This window comes from Candoia aspera, chromosome 1 (genome assembly GCF_035149785.1).
Source record: "Candoia aspera isolate rCanAsp1 chromosome 1, rCanAsp1.hap2, whole genome shotgun sequence".
Taxonomy (NCBI): Eukaryota; Metazoa; Chordata; class Lepidosauria; order Squamata; family Boidae; genus Candoia; species Candoia aspera.
The window spans coordinates 277,308,000-277,325,803 of NC_086153.1; the positions used below are offsets into that span (position 1 = coordinate 277,308,000).

Below are 17,804 nucleotides of genomic sequence, written 5' to 3' on the forward strand. Positions count from 1 at the left end.
AAATGATCCAAAGCTACATATCTGTGTGCTGGTAGTACATATGAAGTCTACACGCTTGTCCATTATGAATCTTTTGATAAACATGGTCTTATTCTATGTAGATACAGCATTTATACCCGTGGTTCAAGGCCAAAGCCACCCACAATCCAGTGACTTGGGCACTGGGTTGAGGTAGCTGGATTGGAAGAGAAGATGAGTGCCACTTGCCAATATCCTTTTCTCTGGAACAGTGTGCCCCATTCTTCTCACCATATGTTACAAATTCTGTCACTGTATCGATGCATTTACCTTCTAGTTCACATGTTCCTTGCCCTTTCCCTTCTCTCTCTCCCAGATTGAACAACTTTTATCAGCCATCACAGAATCCACAGTCATTCCTTCTGCTTTTGCCATTCCCTACGATCTGGATCCATATGCTTGCTTGGGGGACAGAATTTAAATTTCAGTTCCTTTTGTTACAGGAATAGCCTGAATAAAAATCCTAAAAAAGAATATGGTGGGACAAATCTCCCAACGATCCTACTGCATAGCACATTTTGATTGTTTTTTACCTGCTGCCACATATTTCTTCACAGGGCTGCTTCATTCATTTCTCACTTTTTTCTTTGTTGTTGTTGTTCAGTCGTTAAGTCATGTCTGACTCTTCATGACCCCATGGACCATAGCACGCCAGGCCTTCCTGTCCTCCACTGTCTCCTGAAGTTTACTCAAATTCACGTTCATTGCATCAGTGATGCTATCTAACCATCTCATCCTCTGCCATCCCCTTCTCCTTTTGCCTTCAGTCTTTCCTAGCATCAGGGTCTTTTCCAGTGAGTCCTCTCTTTGCATTAGGTGGCCAAAGTATTTGAGCTTCAGCTTCAGTATCTGTCCTTCCAATGAGCAGTCAGGGTTGATTTCCTATGGGATTGAATGATTTGACCTCCTTGCAGTGCAAGGGACTCTTAAGATTCTTCTCCAGCACCACAGTTTGAAAGCATCAATTCTTTGGTGCTCAGCCTTCCTTATGATCTAACTCTCACAGCGATACTTTACTACTGGGAAAACCATAGCTTTGATTATACAGACCTTTGTGGGCAAGGTGATGTCTCTTCTTTTTAATATGCTGTCTAGGTTTGCCATAGCTTTCCTCCCAAGGAGCAGGCACCTTTTAATTTCATGGCTGCAGTCACCATCTGCGGTGATCTTGGAGCCCAAGACAATAAAATCTGTCACCGCTTCCATTTCTTCCCCTTCTATTTGCCAGGACGTGATGGGACCAGGTGCCATGATCGTAGCTTCTTTAATGTTGAGTTTCAAGCCAGCTTTTGCACTCTCCTCTTTCACCCTCATCAAGAGGCTCTTTAGTTCCTCTTCACTTTCTGCCATTAGGGTGGTATCATCCACATATCTGAGGTTGTTGATATTTCTCCCGGCAATGTTAATTCTGGCTTGTGATTCATCCAGCCCGGCATTTCTCATGATATACTCTGCATATAAGTTAAATAAGCAGGGTGACAAAATACAGCCTTGTCATACTCCTTTCCCAATTTTGAACCAATCGGTTGTTCCATGCCCAGTTCTAACTGTTGCTTCTTGACCCGCATGCAGGTTTCTCAGGAGACAGGTAAGGTGGTCTGGTACTCCCACCTCTTTAAGAATTTGCCACAGTTTGATGTGATCCACACAATCAAAGGCTTTAGCGTAGTCAATGAAGCAGAAGTAGATGTTTTTCTGGAACTCTCTTGTTTTCTCCATGATCCAACGAATGTTGGCAATTTGATCTCTAGTTCCTCTGCCTCTTCGAAACCCAGCTTGTACTTCTGGTAGTTCTCGGTTCATGTATTGCTGAAGCCTAGCTTGTAGGATTTTGAGCATAACCTTGCTAGCATGTGAAATGAGTGCAATTGTGCAGTAGTCTGAACATTCTTCGGCATTGCCCTTCTTTGGAATTGGAACATAAACTGACCTTTTCCAATCCTGTGGCCACTGCTGAGTTTTCCAAATTTGTTGGCATATTGAGTGCAGCAGTTTAACAGCATCATCTTTTAGGATTTTAAATAGCTCAGCTGGAATACTATCATCTCCGCTAGCTTTGTTGTTAGTAATGCTTCCTAAGGCCCACTTGACTTCACTCTCTAGGATGTCTGGCTCAAGGTCAGTGACCACACCATCGTGGTTATCAGGGACATTAAGATCTTTCTTGTATTGTTCTTCTGTATATTCTTGTCACCTCTTCGTAATCTCTTCTGCTTCTGTTAGGTCCCTCCCTTTTTTGTCCTTTATCATGCCCATATTTGCACCAAACATTCCCTTGATATCTCCAATTTTCTTGAAGAGATCTCTAGTCTTCCCCATTCTATTGTTTTCCTTGATTTCTTTGCATTGTTCATCTAAGAAGGCCTTCTTATCTCTCCTTGCTATTCTCTGGAAATTTGCATTCAGTTGGTTATATCTTTCCCTTTCTCCCTTGCTTTTCACTTTCCTTCTTTCCTCAGCTATTTGTAAAGCCTCATCAGACAGCCATTTTGCTTTCTTGCATTTCTTTTTCTTTTGGATGTTTTTAGTTGCTGCCTCTTGTACAATGTTATGAATCTCTGTCCATAGTTCTTCAGGCACTCTGTCTACCAGATTTAGTTCCTTAAATCTATTCATCACCTCCACTGTATATTCATAAGGGATATGATTTAGGTCATGCCTGAATGGTCTAGTGGTTTTCCCTACATTCTTCAATTTAAGCCTAAATTTTGCAATAAGAAGCTCACAATCTGAGCCACAGTCAGCTCCAGGTCTTGTTTTTACTGACTGTATAGAGCTTCTCCATCTTTGGCTGCAAAGTACATAATCAATCTGATTTCAGTATTGACCATTCGGTGATGTCCATGTGTAGAGTTGTCTCTTGTGTTGTTGGAAAAGAGTGTTTGCTATGACCAGCATGTTCTCTTGACAAAACTCTATTAGCTTTTGCCCTGTTTCATTTTGTACTCTAAGGCCGAACTTGCCTGTTATTCCGGTTATTTCTTGACTTCCTACTTTAGCTTTCCAATCCCCTATGATGAAAAGGACATCTTTTTTGGTGTTAGTTCTAGAAAGTGTAGTAGGTCTTCATAGAACTGGTCAACTTCAGCTTCTTTGGCATCAGTGGTTGGGGCATAGACTTGGATTACTGTAACAGTGAATTTGGAATGCTTTGGATTTGAACTGAGGTCATTCTGTCATTTCTGAGGTTGTACCCCAGTACGGCTTTTCCCACTCTTTTATTGACTATGAGGGCTACTCCATTTCTTCTAAGGGATTCTTGCCCACAGTAGTAGATATAATGGTCATCTGAATTAAATTCGCCCATTCCTGTCCATTGTAGTTCACTGATTCCCAAGATGTCGATGTTCAATCTTGCCATCTCATGTTTGACCACATCCAGCTTACCTTGATTCATAGATCTTACATTCCAGGTTCCTATGCAATATTGTTCTTTATAGCATTGGACTTTCCTTTCACTTTCACTTCCAGACACATCCACAACTGAGCGTCCTTTTGGCTTTGGCCCAGCCACTTCACTCTTTCTGGAGATAATTGACCTCCATTCTTCCCCAGTAGCATATTGAACATCTGACCTGAGGGGCTCATCTTCCAGCATCATATCTTTTAGCCTTTTGATACTGTCCATGGGGTTTTCTTGGCAAAGATACTGGAGTGGGTTGCTCCAGTGGACCACGTTTTGTCAGAACTCTCTGCCATGACCTGTCCATCTTGGGTGGCCCTGCACGGCATAGCTCATGGCTTCATTGAGTTATGCAAGCCCCTTCGCCATGACAAGGCAGTGATCCAGGAAGGGGATCTTTTTTCTACGGTGTGCCAAATGCAGATGGAACGTCCTTCAAGAAGAATGGAAAGTGTGTGCTGTAGGAGAACATTGATTATTCAGCCTGACTTTGTATTGGCAAACAAATTGCAGTTTATTCAGTTCTTTTACATCTGCATTTTCCCAATTTTCAGATACAATTTTGGCAAGGGGGGATGACAATGCATAGCATTAAATGATGCATGAAATGACTTGTCGCACTGCATTATGTGGAATAGAAAAATACACAAAAGAAAAATATCAGGGAGATAGACTCAATTAATGGAACACCTGCAATTCATTGGGGAAAATCTATTCATACAATATGGCTCTGTATAAATTTATCAACAGCAACATAGAAGAAAGAATGGTACATCTCCCATTTTCTCACTTTGCCTTGTAATACTGGTAGCTAAGATGCTTTTTTCGAAGGATCATTTGTTACAGATGCAGTTCTGCGATACTTAAGCTTCATGCTGGGGAAGTGGTGTGAGTTAATGCAATAAGCTTAATTAGGGTTTTCTCACAGTGAAAGTAACCCAGTAATTTATTACATTTTGGAACTGCACTTACCCAAGGGTTTGGAATGAACAACATCACAAAACTAAAACCCTCATATTACAAAATCACAATAGTAGCTTGACTTTGAGGACTGGAAGGACCAAGATCAGACTGAAAGAACCTGAGATCAGACAGGTCCATTATAGTAACAATGCACAGAAGTCAATCACCCCTCCCCGAAGGACATGACTAGCTCTTAGTCCATAGGATGCACAGGTGGTTAAGGGATATCAAATCTGAACCTGGGGATGGATGAATGGAGAGACAGAGGAACAGACAGGCAGACTGCTTGAAGGGTGCTTAATTGGCAGTTGCTGGATTTGGGCTCTAATTACAGTTTCTCTAGTATCTGTGATAAAGCTAGCTTATCAAAGAGCTGTGTCCTTGAATCTCTGCCTTTCAGGTCAAGTGAAGCCTGACATGGACTTTTTGCCCAAGAAGAGATAGATCCTGTGTGAGCCTAATGCTTCCAGAAGAGAAACATTGAATTGATCCAGGTTTTGTTTTTAATACAAAACTGAAATCATGTAAAAATGCAAGATGGTTTAAATCTGTATAAATGTTTCATAATGTATTACTTTAGAGTAAGACAAAGAGTCAGAGACATCGCACTGAAAATCCTGGCTGGTCTCCCTCATCATGTGGCTTCTTGTCTCAGAGTGTTGTGTGAACTGAGCCAACGTGGCTTGCAGACCTTGGTTTATAGCTTAGCACATTGTGTGATCCACAGGTAATTGTGGCTTATGGTTAATTATGCTATGGTTTGGCTAATGTGCAAACTAGAACAGGATTAGGGACCCAGAAGCATAATTTACACACCCAATTAAGGAGATGAAACTGTGGGCTAAAAGAGAAGTGCATGCTTTATTTTAAACACCATCACATAATGTCTTGGCAGCCCTCAACATTGGGTGCAAAACTTGGGCTGTTTCAATATCATGTATGTTACCTTTCTTAGATGTATATACCAGGTTTTTGGCTCTCGTAATTTCTTCACTCTGTTCTATGTTCCTAGGTCTTTCCTTTAGGTACCATCCTTTGGACTTTTCTTCTTGCATACGTTCCTTGGTCCAAGTTACTTCCAGCACCTCCTGTTACTTTCTGATGCCCCTGCTTCTTCCACCCCTGGTTCCATATACCTTCAGCCTGCCTGGATCACAGCAGCTCAGTCCAGGGCTAGCACCATTTTCCCTGTGCTTTCTTCTTCCTATGATGTGGTGGCAGCCCAGATGCTTGCTGCCAGAGACCTCTTCACTAGCACCATCTTCCTATCCTTTGGTGTATTAAATGAACAAATGGATAGCAATAGTTAAGTGTTTACCCTCATAGATTCTTGAGGTAAAGCGAACAGGGTTTAGACATTCTTGCATGGAGATTTAGAGCCCCGCACAGGGAAAATCTTCCCTAGGAGGCTGCATGGCTCTTTGGTGCCTTGTATGCTTTTTTTAAAACTGAAGCCTGTGAAATAAGCACGTGTGAAGGCAGAACTGGTATAATAGCAATCATGCAGCAACTTGAGGCTTAAACCAATAGTGGATTCTACTCTCTGTCATGGTTCCAGTCCAGGGTGAGAGAAGGCTAGAGGGAAGTTTTGTTGTGAGGTATGCTGGGGCATTATTAGACAGTTATGTCCATTTCTCATGCACTGCTTCTTAAATTCTTCCTCCAGGAGAAGACAGGGGCCCAGTAGATTGAGTAGATAGTTCACCATGATCTTCATAGCAGCCCTGGGCATCTCATCTTTATAGTTTTATTGCCTACACACACACACACACGGTTCCCTTCTCTACAACCATGGCTCCATTGAGAGAAAGGGAGTGGGTTTCTCTTAATCCTTTCTCTATGTCTGTCCAAATCTCTCATCCACAATGTTTACAGGTGTGTTTTTACATGCTTTCCTTGGTTATCTATCTATGTAATAGTTTATTTATTGCCTTTAAAATCTTTATCATTGTTTATCTGCATTTAAATGAGAAAATATATTTTATAGGAATTGGTTAAATACTAATTAATAGAGCTATTGATCAAAATTACTGAAGGAAATAGCCAGTGTGATGCCCACCAGATTTCCTGCCACAGGATTTTACATGTTGTAAAGCAGAGCAGTACTGGCCTCTAGCATTATTTTAATTTTCAAGAATGCCTCTGGTTCCCACATAGGCCTAGAGGCATTCTGAGAAAATTGAATGGATGAGTAGCTGCACCCTATTATTTGCTTGAAAAAGTGTCACTGGGATCCTGATAAATGGGTATTTTGTAACTGGGCATACTCACTAATGCAGGCATTTTGAGGACGGGCAAGAATTTCTGATGACCATCAAATAGTGACAGCATCCACAACACGCAGTTAACATTCCAAATATTCCCTGTGGTTCAACCCATTTTCTTATAAATCACAAAGACAGCATGCTAGCCAGCTCAAATTAAAAAAAAAGCATCTATGGTATCTTAAAATTTGTCATAAGCTTCTAGGGACTAGAGTATACTTCATAAATATAAAATATTATCCTCCATTGACAGGTTGCAGAAGTACAATCTGTGATAATGTGATTACTGCTTAAACGTAAGCAAAATTAACACAGTGACCAACACATCAGTAATTGTTAATAATTTAATCATTTGCCTTTGCTAAACGAATTAGCACCTGTAGCAGAACAGACAGCCATTTCTCATTTCCAAACAAACAGAATCCAACTTATTAGTCCTTATTCCATTATTTTAAGCTCCAGTGAAATTCCTATGTTGGAGAACGGTTAGAGAAGTAAATAAATGTAAAAGGATTGCTTTCATGGGCTCAGTTCTTTTCTCTTTAGTTGAGATGTTGCTGCCAAACAAGGTTCATCCACTTACATTATGCACTCTAAATCCCCAGCAACGTGTTCAGGAAAATATCCCTCTGTAACAGGCTGAACTGTCTGGCAGCTTATCCTTGAAGCCCTGCATGATGGCTTCCAGACCAAGGAGAGCTGAGCAGTCAGGAATGCCCCCCTCCCAAGTTACTGCTGTTGGACCTCAGGCTCAGCTGTTTTGGTTTGGTTTGCATTTGCATATGAGATCAGCATTAAAATTTAATGTTGTTAGTTGCATAAGAGAAATGCAAATGCTCTTCAGAAAGAAACTCTCCTATTGCTTTGAACTGGAGGTCAGTTTTCTTCTTTCACTAAAAGTAATGCTAAGGGTTAATTGAAGATGAAACAGGCAAGGTACTCGTCCCTGTATTCTTTTGATGAAGTCTGAGAAACTCAAGGCTGTTCACAAGAACTCATGAGATTAGGTGTATGGAATTTCACCTTTACACACACTACAGTCTATAAGAAGGAGCAGATGGCAAAGGCCTTTTATAGTCCTTTGCTTGAAACCATTTTATTTGTCATAATGAATTTCCAAAGCCACCTTTGCTTCTTCCTCTGGCTTCCCTTCCTTCAGAGCTTACACCCACACAGAGAGACAAAACTTTGGCAGCATCAGCCATCTTCAGTCTGAACATGCAACTTTTCTATTGATCCAATGACTGCTATCGGAGAGCAAGTGATGTGTAAGTATGTGTGTGAGACAGATGAAAATACTTCAGCTGAAGAGGAGTAAAGTGTTAGGCATAGAGAGCACTCCTGTTACAAAGGATTATTGGGACAGTCTAAATGCCTGGATGGCACTGGGTTCTTAAAATTCTGTGCATGTTGCAACACATTTCAAGAATCCATACTCTGGACTCTGGCATCAGCTACCCAGCCAGCAGCCACTAAGAGGCTGTGCTCCCTGCTTCCAAGGAATAAATTTGTGGAAGGAGAAAACCAGTTGGACATTATCTGTTAGCCAGAGAAGCTACTGCAGCTATTCAGATGCTTGCTTCCTTCTTCCTCCCCATTCCTTCATACTGGGTCTACCAGTTGTGAGACGGCAAGTAGATTTTAGGTATTTTCTGTGCTGATAATAGTAATATCCAATAATTCTAATCTACATGATTATGTGCTATCATATATAACCATGATTATATGTAAAAAGACAATCATGGTTATGCCATAGTTACTGAAAGTAATAAAGCTTGCACATGCTGTACTGTGGAGCTGAGAAATAATGAGTCATCACCTCCCACATGTCTCAAGAGAAAACATTTGGAGCACAGCAATGACACTGTTTCAGTTATGTGCTTACTAGAAGGTAGTGGTAAAATGTGATTACTGTGAGCTGAAATCATTAGATAGTGACTGAAAACTAATTGTGGAAACTCCCAGCAAAGTGCCAAATTAGGATTTGCAGTTAGAATATTTAGTGCTTTAGGGCAGATGTCTTTGAGTACCCCCCATATATCTTGCTTTGTGACTATATTGCATTTCTATACCAAAAACTACTTTTCTTTAGGTAGTTTTTAGCTCCCCAGCTCAAGCAGATGAAACTATTCAAACCAATCAGAATGACTAAATGAGTTGAAAACAGTTAGTGGAACCAATTCTCCTCAATTGTCTCTACCCATCCTATTTGATCTGGTAGGAGGGGCATTCTCTGGATACCATCAGTTAAGGATTGTTGGCCGGTGGGGCCCAGAAGGAGAGCCTTTTTGGGCATGGCACCCGCTCTTTGGAACATCATCTCCCCTGAGATTAGATTGGCCCCATCCCAGTTGGCCTTTTTTAAAGCCTTGAAAACTTGGTTTTGTGCCTGAGCCTGGGGTCCTGGGCATGGGATAGACCCCATCTCCTGGCTATATGGATGATTGGTTGGATAATGCCCAGCTTCTATGTGTTTTATTTTTATTTTTATACTGTGTATTTTATGTATTTTATTTATTTTATTGTAAGCCACCTAGAGTCACATAAAAGTGAGATGGGCAGCTATATGAATCAAATGAATAAATAAGCTAAATGCCTGGGCATACAGTTAAATTTTTAAGATTTCAGTGATTTTAACCCTCTTGTGTTAATGAGGAATGTGTGCCAATGTACAGATGGAGTTACAACTTCCATCATTCCCAGCCAGTATGGTTGGGCTCCAGGAACTTAACATGTTAGAAAAGACTACTTTACGGTGTCTTTCTACAGTGTTCTTGACTCATGGCTTTATAACCTTTCCTATCCATATCATAGGCATTAGGGGGGAGGGAGGGGAGAACATTATAAAACATGCATTACAACATCACATTGCAAATTTTGTGACTTAGGTACTTAGGTTTGGCATTAGAACACAAGTACAAAAGGCCAGGGCTTGTATCATAACATTGTGATGCACAGTTACTATTTTTTTCATCATGTTGTTTGGACCAGACTCCTATGATCTGTAAAGATCTGTATTATTAAGAAGAAATCACTGTTGTGAAATTGACTGTAAATCATCTAGTTATGATAGAAGAAATTGTATGTGTATGTTTGAATAATATTTGAAAGGAGGTATTACCACTTCTGTTTGGAATTATCAAGAATAGCAAAATGAAAGGCAGGTTTGCACACAACACACTAAGCCTTGGTTTGTTCTAACCCACAATTAGTTGAACAAGTAGTTCTAACATATTAATTATGCTTTACAGATCACAATGACCTAGTTCATAAGTCAAAAGCAGAAAAATTACTTAATCACATAGCATGATGAGTGAAGTCAGTGTTGTAAGGTTTTGGTATGGATGGGGGAAAATATAAACTGAGATTACGATCATTTTCCTTAAAACGTAACTTTTATTCAGCATGCAAGTAGTGTTGTGGTTGAATGAGCCTTAAAGTGCCTGATATCCAGGCAGACCTATCTTAACCAGATTTCAGGAGTGACAATAGATATTGCAGACACATAGGATAATTTGTTTTTGTGGAGCTTGCTAAATAATATATTAAAGGCCAAAGTAATTTAAAAGTAATAAAGTACAGGGCCTACCTAAATTTATTGATACTCTACTCTACTGACTTCCTCCGGACTTAGGTGGGAATGACCAGCAACAAGGAATGAAGTATAAAGACTGCCCTTTCTCAGTGCCTGGGGGCTGTGGGGGTCTGGATCAGGAACAACAGGCTTCAGCTGAACCCTGGTAAGATGGAATGGCTGTGGGTTGACGGCTCCTCTGTATCTGGGAAGTTGTCATCTTTAGTTCTGGATGGGGTTGCACTGCCCCATTCAGACCCAGTGCGGAACCTGGGGGTACTTCTGGACTCATGGCTCCTGCTCAAAGAGCAGGTGGCAGTCATGGCCAGAAGGGCCTTTGCGCAACTTCATGTTGCGTGCCAGTTACGCCCTTTCCTGGATCGAGATGCCCTCCGAACAGTCACTCATACCCTTGTCATCTCCCATATTGCAATGTGCTCTACATGGGGCTACCCTTGAAGAGTATCTGGAAGCTTCAGCTGGTCCAGAATGCGGCCGCCTGGGCAGTTATTGGTGTCCCAAGGTCGGCACATGTGACACCACTGCTGCGTGAGCTTCACTTTGTGACAGTTTGCTTCTGGGTCCAATTCAAGGTGTTGGTTATGACCTTTAATGCCCTACATGGCATGGGTCCAGGTTACCTCAGGGACCGTCTCATCCCCATAACATTGACCCATCCCACCCGGTCATGGAGAGAGGGCATGCTATGGACCCCGTCGGTAAGGGAATTCCACTTGGCAGGGTCCAGGAGGTGAGCCTTCTCTACAGTGGTGCCCGCCCTGTGGAACATTCTGGCCCTGGAGGTGACGTGGACCGCTTCGCTCCCGACCTTCCGGAAGGAGTTGAAGACCTGGTTCTGCTGCCTCGCCTGGGATGGGAAGGGCAATAGTTCTCCCTGGGGGTGGCTGGCACTGTAGTGCCCTCCCTACTGAACGAGATCTTATCTCTACTTGGATTTTATATCGATTTTCTATTTATATTGGTCCTTTGTACTGTAATTTATGTGTTTTATGGTTTTGATTGTCAATTTTACTGTAAACTGCCCAGGGTCCCCCTTTTTGGGGGAGATGGGTGGTGATAGAAATTTGAAAAACAAACAAATAAATAAAGGTTCTGTACAGAAAGAAGGTAAGGGACAACTGGCTTGGCATCATTTTGATGTGTACCAGATGTTGCTTATTTTCTGCTACCCAGGCTGGTTTTCTGCATTGAAGTCATTCCAAACTAGCAGCAAGTATGTGTACTGCCTTTATATTTCAATAGAAGAGCACATTTTGTTAAACACTCCTGATTTTGGATTAAGAAATAGGAATGATTTGTATGCAGATGTTTTGTAAGCTCCTGTGGTTAGTAATAATGACAACAGTAATTTCTGATGTGTGAACGTTTTAAAACAATGAAAAAATCAGTTTTTCTCACTTTAAGATTAAGAAACATAAGGTCTTGCAATTAATGTTCTAAAAGATGAGAGGATAGTATTGGCATTTATGAATGAGAAATGTTATGTGTGTGTGTATGTGTATTAAAAAAAAGCTGGCAGTAATGTTTCATGTATCTTCTGTGCCTGTGTCTCCACTCATTATTTTCCTCCAAGCTGAAATCATTAATGTTCACTCTTTGAGTGTGGTCAGTCAGACAGCTGTGAGTCCAGCTAACAATATCAGCTTGCCTCATTTTACCTTGTTATGCAGGAGAACATTGCAAACTGAAGGCTTTGCTAAGGTCCAGGCATACTATGCTTATGGTATTTTCCTGATCTACTAAGCTAGTATCTCTGTCGAGGAGAGGTGAAGTTACTCTGGTACAATTTGTTTATGACCAACCCACACTGACTCCTGTTAATGGTAGCACAGCTATCCAAATCCTCACATACATGCTGCTTCCTAATCTATTCAAAGACTTTATCTGGTATAAATGTCAAACTGACAGAGCTGTGGTTTCCCAGGTCCTCCTTCCTCCCCTTTTTGAAGATGGAGATGACATTTGTCCTCCCTCTGCCCCCACCCCATCCTCTGGGACCTCAGCAGTCCTCCTGAGGTTTTAAAGATTACCAAGGGTGGTTTCACACTTACCTCCACCAGGCCTTTCAGTACTCTGGGATGTAATCCATCTGGCCTTGCAGAATTCAACTCATTTAAATTAGTGAAGATTTTTTTTTTTTTACCCTTTCTTTGTCTTCCCTAAGCTGCAGTTTCCTTGTTCTCACAGTGGCATAACAATAACCTCGTGCCAGCCCTGCTATGTAGACCAGACACGAAATCAACAATGCAGGAAAGCTAAAACTACTTTTATTAAGATTGGCTATAATAACAGAATCTTGAAAGTCTGCTTGTGTTGTACCTCCTCCTTCTACTTACACTCCAGTGAATTAGGGAAGGGTCTGCCTAAGATGCTTCCGAATGTTATCTCATTCATCTGGACTTAAAAAGTGTTTCAGACGCTTTTGCCTAGGTAATTGCTTCTGCAATATTTCCATCAAGGTCATATTCCTTATTCTCCACACCTAGCTTGGACACGTAGTTCCTGCTTAAATATCAGGTGGCAGCTGTGACCAGGGGAGCCTTTGCCGAGCTTCAGCTGATGCACCAATTATGGACCTACCTGGACCAGGATGAGTCACACCTGAATCACCACCCAGCTGGACTACTGTAATGTGCTCGGTGTAGGTCTGCCCTTAGACACCCAGAACTACAGCTTTTACAAAGCACAGCAGCAAAATGTTGGTAGGTCAATCTCACCAGTGCAGAATAACATCTAACGTTAGTAGGATATTTCCAGGCCCGATTCATTGCTTCTTAAAGCCTACACAGCACAGTATAGTTCAATTAAGCAATGTCTTGCCAGAATAGAGTTTGCCCATCTGCTTTGGTCCTTGAGAGAAGGCCTTTTAAGGTACATCAGGTGTGGACAAGGTGAGAAACCTTTTTGGTAGCAGCTCCCATTTTATGGAGGTCAAAACAGTCCCATTCTATCATGCCCTTCGCTCAAACTCATTGTGGGTGTCATTATAGTTTAATAGGAATTTGTTGTATTACTTGAGGGATTGTTTTATTTGGATTTTTCTGTTTTTCTGTTTTTGTCTGCTGTCCTTCAGGGTTAGGGCAAGCATTCTATAAGATGGTAGATAGGTAAGATAAGATGGTAGCAGACAGAGAGACCGATAACAAATGAAAACTAAGTGAACTGAATGTTATTACAACCTTTAAATATGTGACTACTGTTCTAAGATTTTACAGTCAGCCTCTTGATTTGCAAGACTAACATATTATTTGTGTTTTGTTTGCTAGATAGAAGATATCATTACAAGAATGCAGGATGACAAAGCAGGTGGAGTGCCCATCCGCACCGTCAAGAGCTTTCTGTCAAAAATCCCTAGTGTTGTCACAGGTATGAATATAATTGAAAGGTAACATGTGGTTTATCCAGACCCATTATTAAGACTCCAGCATGTGCTCAAACTGTGAAGTGTGACCTTCCTCAATGGTTCTCTCCAATTTCAGCCTAATTCTGTACTTTCCCCTCTTTGTTCCCATGTAATTCTAGCATTCATGTTGATGCCTCAAGGGTGTTAGTCCAGGAGTCAAGGGCTTCATTCACCAGAATGAGCAGGAGAAGCACAGGAGCCCAGTTTAACACATTTTAAAAGAAGTTAAGTATTTTATGCATCACTATCTAAAAAAGTATGTCCCTACAGAAAGGTCAGTGAATATGAGACTAAAATACCCAGCTTCGCTAATAAGCACATATTCTTTCAGCTGCTGGGCTCTGAGCAAAACATCAGGGAAACTGGCACAGGTAATTTGGAGGTATTGGGCAAAATGTTTCAAATCAAAAATATTTTCAGCATAAAACAGCTTTTTCCCAGCTTCCCAGAAGTGTTATAATGCTGTTCCAAAAAGATCTTGTTTTGAACTCAGAAAGCTTCTGAAGTAGTCAGAACAGCATTGAAGTGTTTTAGTGAAGTCAAGACAGCTATTTCCTACTCAAAAGAGTGTGTTTCAAAGTCAAAACCTTTGTGCACCATTGACAAGGAGGGTTTGGAACCGGGGAAGCTGAGATAGTTTCCAAGGAGAATAGTTTTGGCCTCAGCAGTTGTGGCCTCCAAAGCTTAGCCCTGGCTGCTTCTTTGCAAAACAGGGCACATGATTTGCAACCACAGAATGCTATGTGTACATCGGTCTCCCCTCCACTGGCACAGCTTCCTTCCAGCTTCACCAACACTCAGTATCACTTGCTTAGTTCTGTCCCCCAGAAGTGCAGGTTTGAGCAATTGTATTATGTTGTTCACATAGATCTAGAAGTGGAATGGAGGGGAAAAAATGCTGCAGGTGGTGGTGGGAAATGGTGAGTGAGGAGAGGGTAAAGAATTTTGTCCCATGGGATTAATTGGCAAGCAACCTGCCCTCCCACTTCTTTTTGCCAGGTAAAATCAGTGACAGCTTGGAAGGCTTGAAGATTATAGAAGAGGAATCTGTAGCTTTGCCCCAAGTATTTAAGAATGGCTCCAAAATTTCAGAGAGCCAAAGGCCTGCCTCATCCTGTCCTGTGCTCTGTTGGAGCACCTTCTTGGAAGCTCTGTTCTGTGGTTTCACTGGGTGGCTTCCAGATGCATCCTTTCCATTAGGCAAGAGCTTATGACAGAACGAAAAATCTCAAGAAGTTGCCAAAATTGCAGAATCATGTTGCTCTAGTATCATAGAAGGTGATCTCAGACAGATACATTTCAGTCCAAGAGGGAGTTATAGGCAAGATCACAGGGTCCAGTATAGCACAGAAAGGAGGGTAGAGTGTACTTTCCCATAAATCAAGGCAGAATACCAAAGGTAGGACAAGTTTCTTGTATTTTGCAAACTTTCATATTCCATGCATGTCATGTTCTCATTCTAATGTCTGGTTAACATTGTAACGTTTCACATGTCATTCTCTGTTCCGTATCCCTTCACCCGGGGTTTTTCCATTCTGTTACACTCCCTTATTTTGAGGGCTTGGAATGCATGTTTGGGTTTGCGCTCCTGTTCAAGGTTACGTTCCCAGGCGCGTCTATCGGCATTCAGCACCTGGGAGGGAGAGCGTCCTGACGGGCGATGGGGCGGGACCTGCCCTCAAGCAAGGCTTTTAAGTTTGTATTTGGCGCGCTTTTGCTCATTCTCAGCTTTCTCTGTATTTGCATACTATTCCTTTAATAAATCAGTTATCTTTAAGCCCGAGCTTGTGAGACTGAGTATTTGGGTTTAGGCAATCATTACATAAAGCTGAGAATCATTTTTTCCATTTTCCGCTGGCCCCATCCAATCCTTGGATAAGAGGGAACGCCAGCGATGACCGAACCTCAACTTCGCGTAAGTGAGGGAGGCGAAGAGGAGCGGGAGGTGGCCAAAAGCCGGCCAGCGCTAACCTCGAGAGCGCAAAGAGCAGCACGTCGGGAGTTGCGAGATACCCAATTGGACGAGCTGCTGACATCCATACAGGAGAGTCTCAGGAGTGAACAGAGATCTGTTATGGAAAGAACCACGGGGAGGGGGTCTCCCCAATTGGCCTGGGAGCACGAAGTCCCCTTGTCACCGAAGGTGGTGATAACCAACCAACCCCCGGAGGAGCCGGTCACTCCGGCCCGTATGAGGGCATTGGAAGATAAAATGGATTTAATAGTGACGATCCTCAAGGATCTACCCAGAGAGGATCAGCCCAGAGTGGCAGAGCCCACCCCGGAGGATTGGGAGGAAGAGCCGTCACAGTACCCCAGGCACAGCACCCTGTCGACCCGGGGGAGAAGTAAGACTCGATCAGCCCATCAAAGGGGAGAGCGAGAGGCAAGACCTCCTAGGGATCGACCACCTGTGGGGGCTCGGCGTACACTGTCATTCGCGGCACCGCCACAGCCAGCTGAGCCGGTAAGAACCTTCCCACCATTTGGAGTGAAGTTTGATGGGGATCCCGCAACGCTCTCCTTCTTTATTACGAATGCCAAGCATTATATAGAAGATTGGGGTCGGAACTTTCAGTCTGAACATGGCAAGGTCAATTTCATTGCCAACAAGCTGAGAGGAAGGGCAGCGGATTGGTATGTGCAACTATGCCAAGCTGAGGCAACTGAGTTAGAGGACTTCGATGAATTTTTGTGGGCACTCAAGGAGCATTTCGAAGACCCCCTAGCTCAAGAAACGGCCAAAAATGACCTGCGCAAACTCTACCAAGGGTCTCTCTCAGTTGCTAAATATGCGTTGGAGTTTAAAGCTTTAGCAGGAAAAGTGGAAGACTGGTCTGAGCCAACAATCATCGAATTGTTCAAGCAGGGGCTAGAACCCGAAATCCTTCGATGGGCGCTAGGCAGAGACGATCCCAAAACGCTATATGGGTGGATTCAGTTGGCGGGAAGCGCAGAAAATGCCCTACGAACCTACGCCCATACCAAAGAGCTTAGACAAACACGTCTTGCTAGAGGAGCGCGCACATCTGGACTTGCCAGCCGCCCCAAACCGAAAACCTGGGAAGAGGAGAGGGAGCAACGGTTCTCCAAGGGTCAGTGCCTCAGATGTGGGAAAGACGGGCATCGAGCCACGTCGTGCCCGAGACGCCGTCCTGAGGAACGACAGACGAAACCCACGGTAAAGACGCCTGCCCCTGCTCCACCGCGAAAACTGAAGGCGGCCCTCGCAGAACTGGACCCCCCCGACCTACCCTTCGGAGAAGAGGAGGAAGAGTTGCAATTCGAGCAGCCGGCGGGAAAAGCCTACCACCTGCCCTGAAGGGCGCCCTAGGGCAGGTGGAAGAAACCGGGCGTAACCATGATTCGGTGAGTGGAAACTTCCCCACACTGACTGTTAAAGTTAAACTGAGCTCAAAAACCAAAACTGTGGAAGTGTGGGCCATGCTAGACTCGGGTTGCTCCCGTTCCCTAATGCACCCTGACGTGGTAGCAGCTCTCGAACTGCCCACGTTCCCTTTGGCAAGACCCATGATTTTCACCCAATTGGATGGAACTATGGCGGGAGGGAAAGCAGTCAATCTTTCCACAGGACTGGTCGCTTTGCAGATGGGCTCCCATCAAGAAAAGCTGCCATTTGTGGTAGCTCCAGTGGGGGGCCCTCTGGTAATCCTGGGAATGCCTTGGTTTGTGCAACAAAACCCTTTTATCAACTGGCTCCATAGAACTATAACGTTTGCAGATGGATTTTACAAAGTACCCGAAAAGGACTTACTGGAGGACATGGAGGGTGGAGGGGTAGCGTATACTACTGTGCAAACGCTTCACCCTCTTGAAGGACTACCCAATCAATATCAGGATTTTGCTGAAGTCTTTGGGGAAAAAGAAGCGGATCGCTTGCCACCCCACCGAAAAACGGACTGTGCCATTGAGTTTTTACCAAATGTAAAATTGCCTCACCCAAAAATATACCCCATGTCTCCCAAAGAGCTTACCACGCTAAGGGAGTTCATTGACAAAAACCTGGCTAGGGGTTTCATTGAGCCGGCAAATTCCCCGGTAGGAGCTCCTGTCCTATTTCGGCCAAAAAAGGATGGGTCATTAAGACTCTGTACCGATTTCCGCGGGCTCAATGCGGTCTCAATATTAAATAAATAT

At 43.0% G+C, this 17,804-nt stretch overlaps 1 protein-coding gene across 2 annotated transcripts in view; it reads left to right on the forward strand.

The window, feature by feature from the left end:
• The window catches only part of RGS6 (regulator of G protein signaling 6), a 269,892-nt gene that overhangs the window by 124,016 nt on the left and 128,072 nt on the right, over nucleotides 1-17,804 (forward strand). For both annotated transcript variants that reach the window (XM_063289842.1, XM_063289843.1), the window contains exon 3: nucleotides 13,510-13,609. In XM_063289842.1, the coding sequence (XP_063145912.1) occupies nucleotides 13,510-13,609 (100 nt within the window). The remainder of the gene's footprint in view (nucleotides 1-13,509; nucleotides 13,610-17,804) is intronic.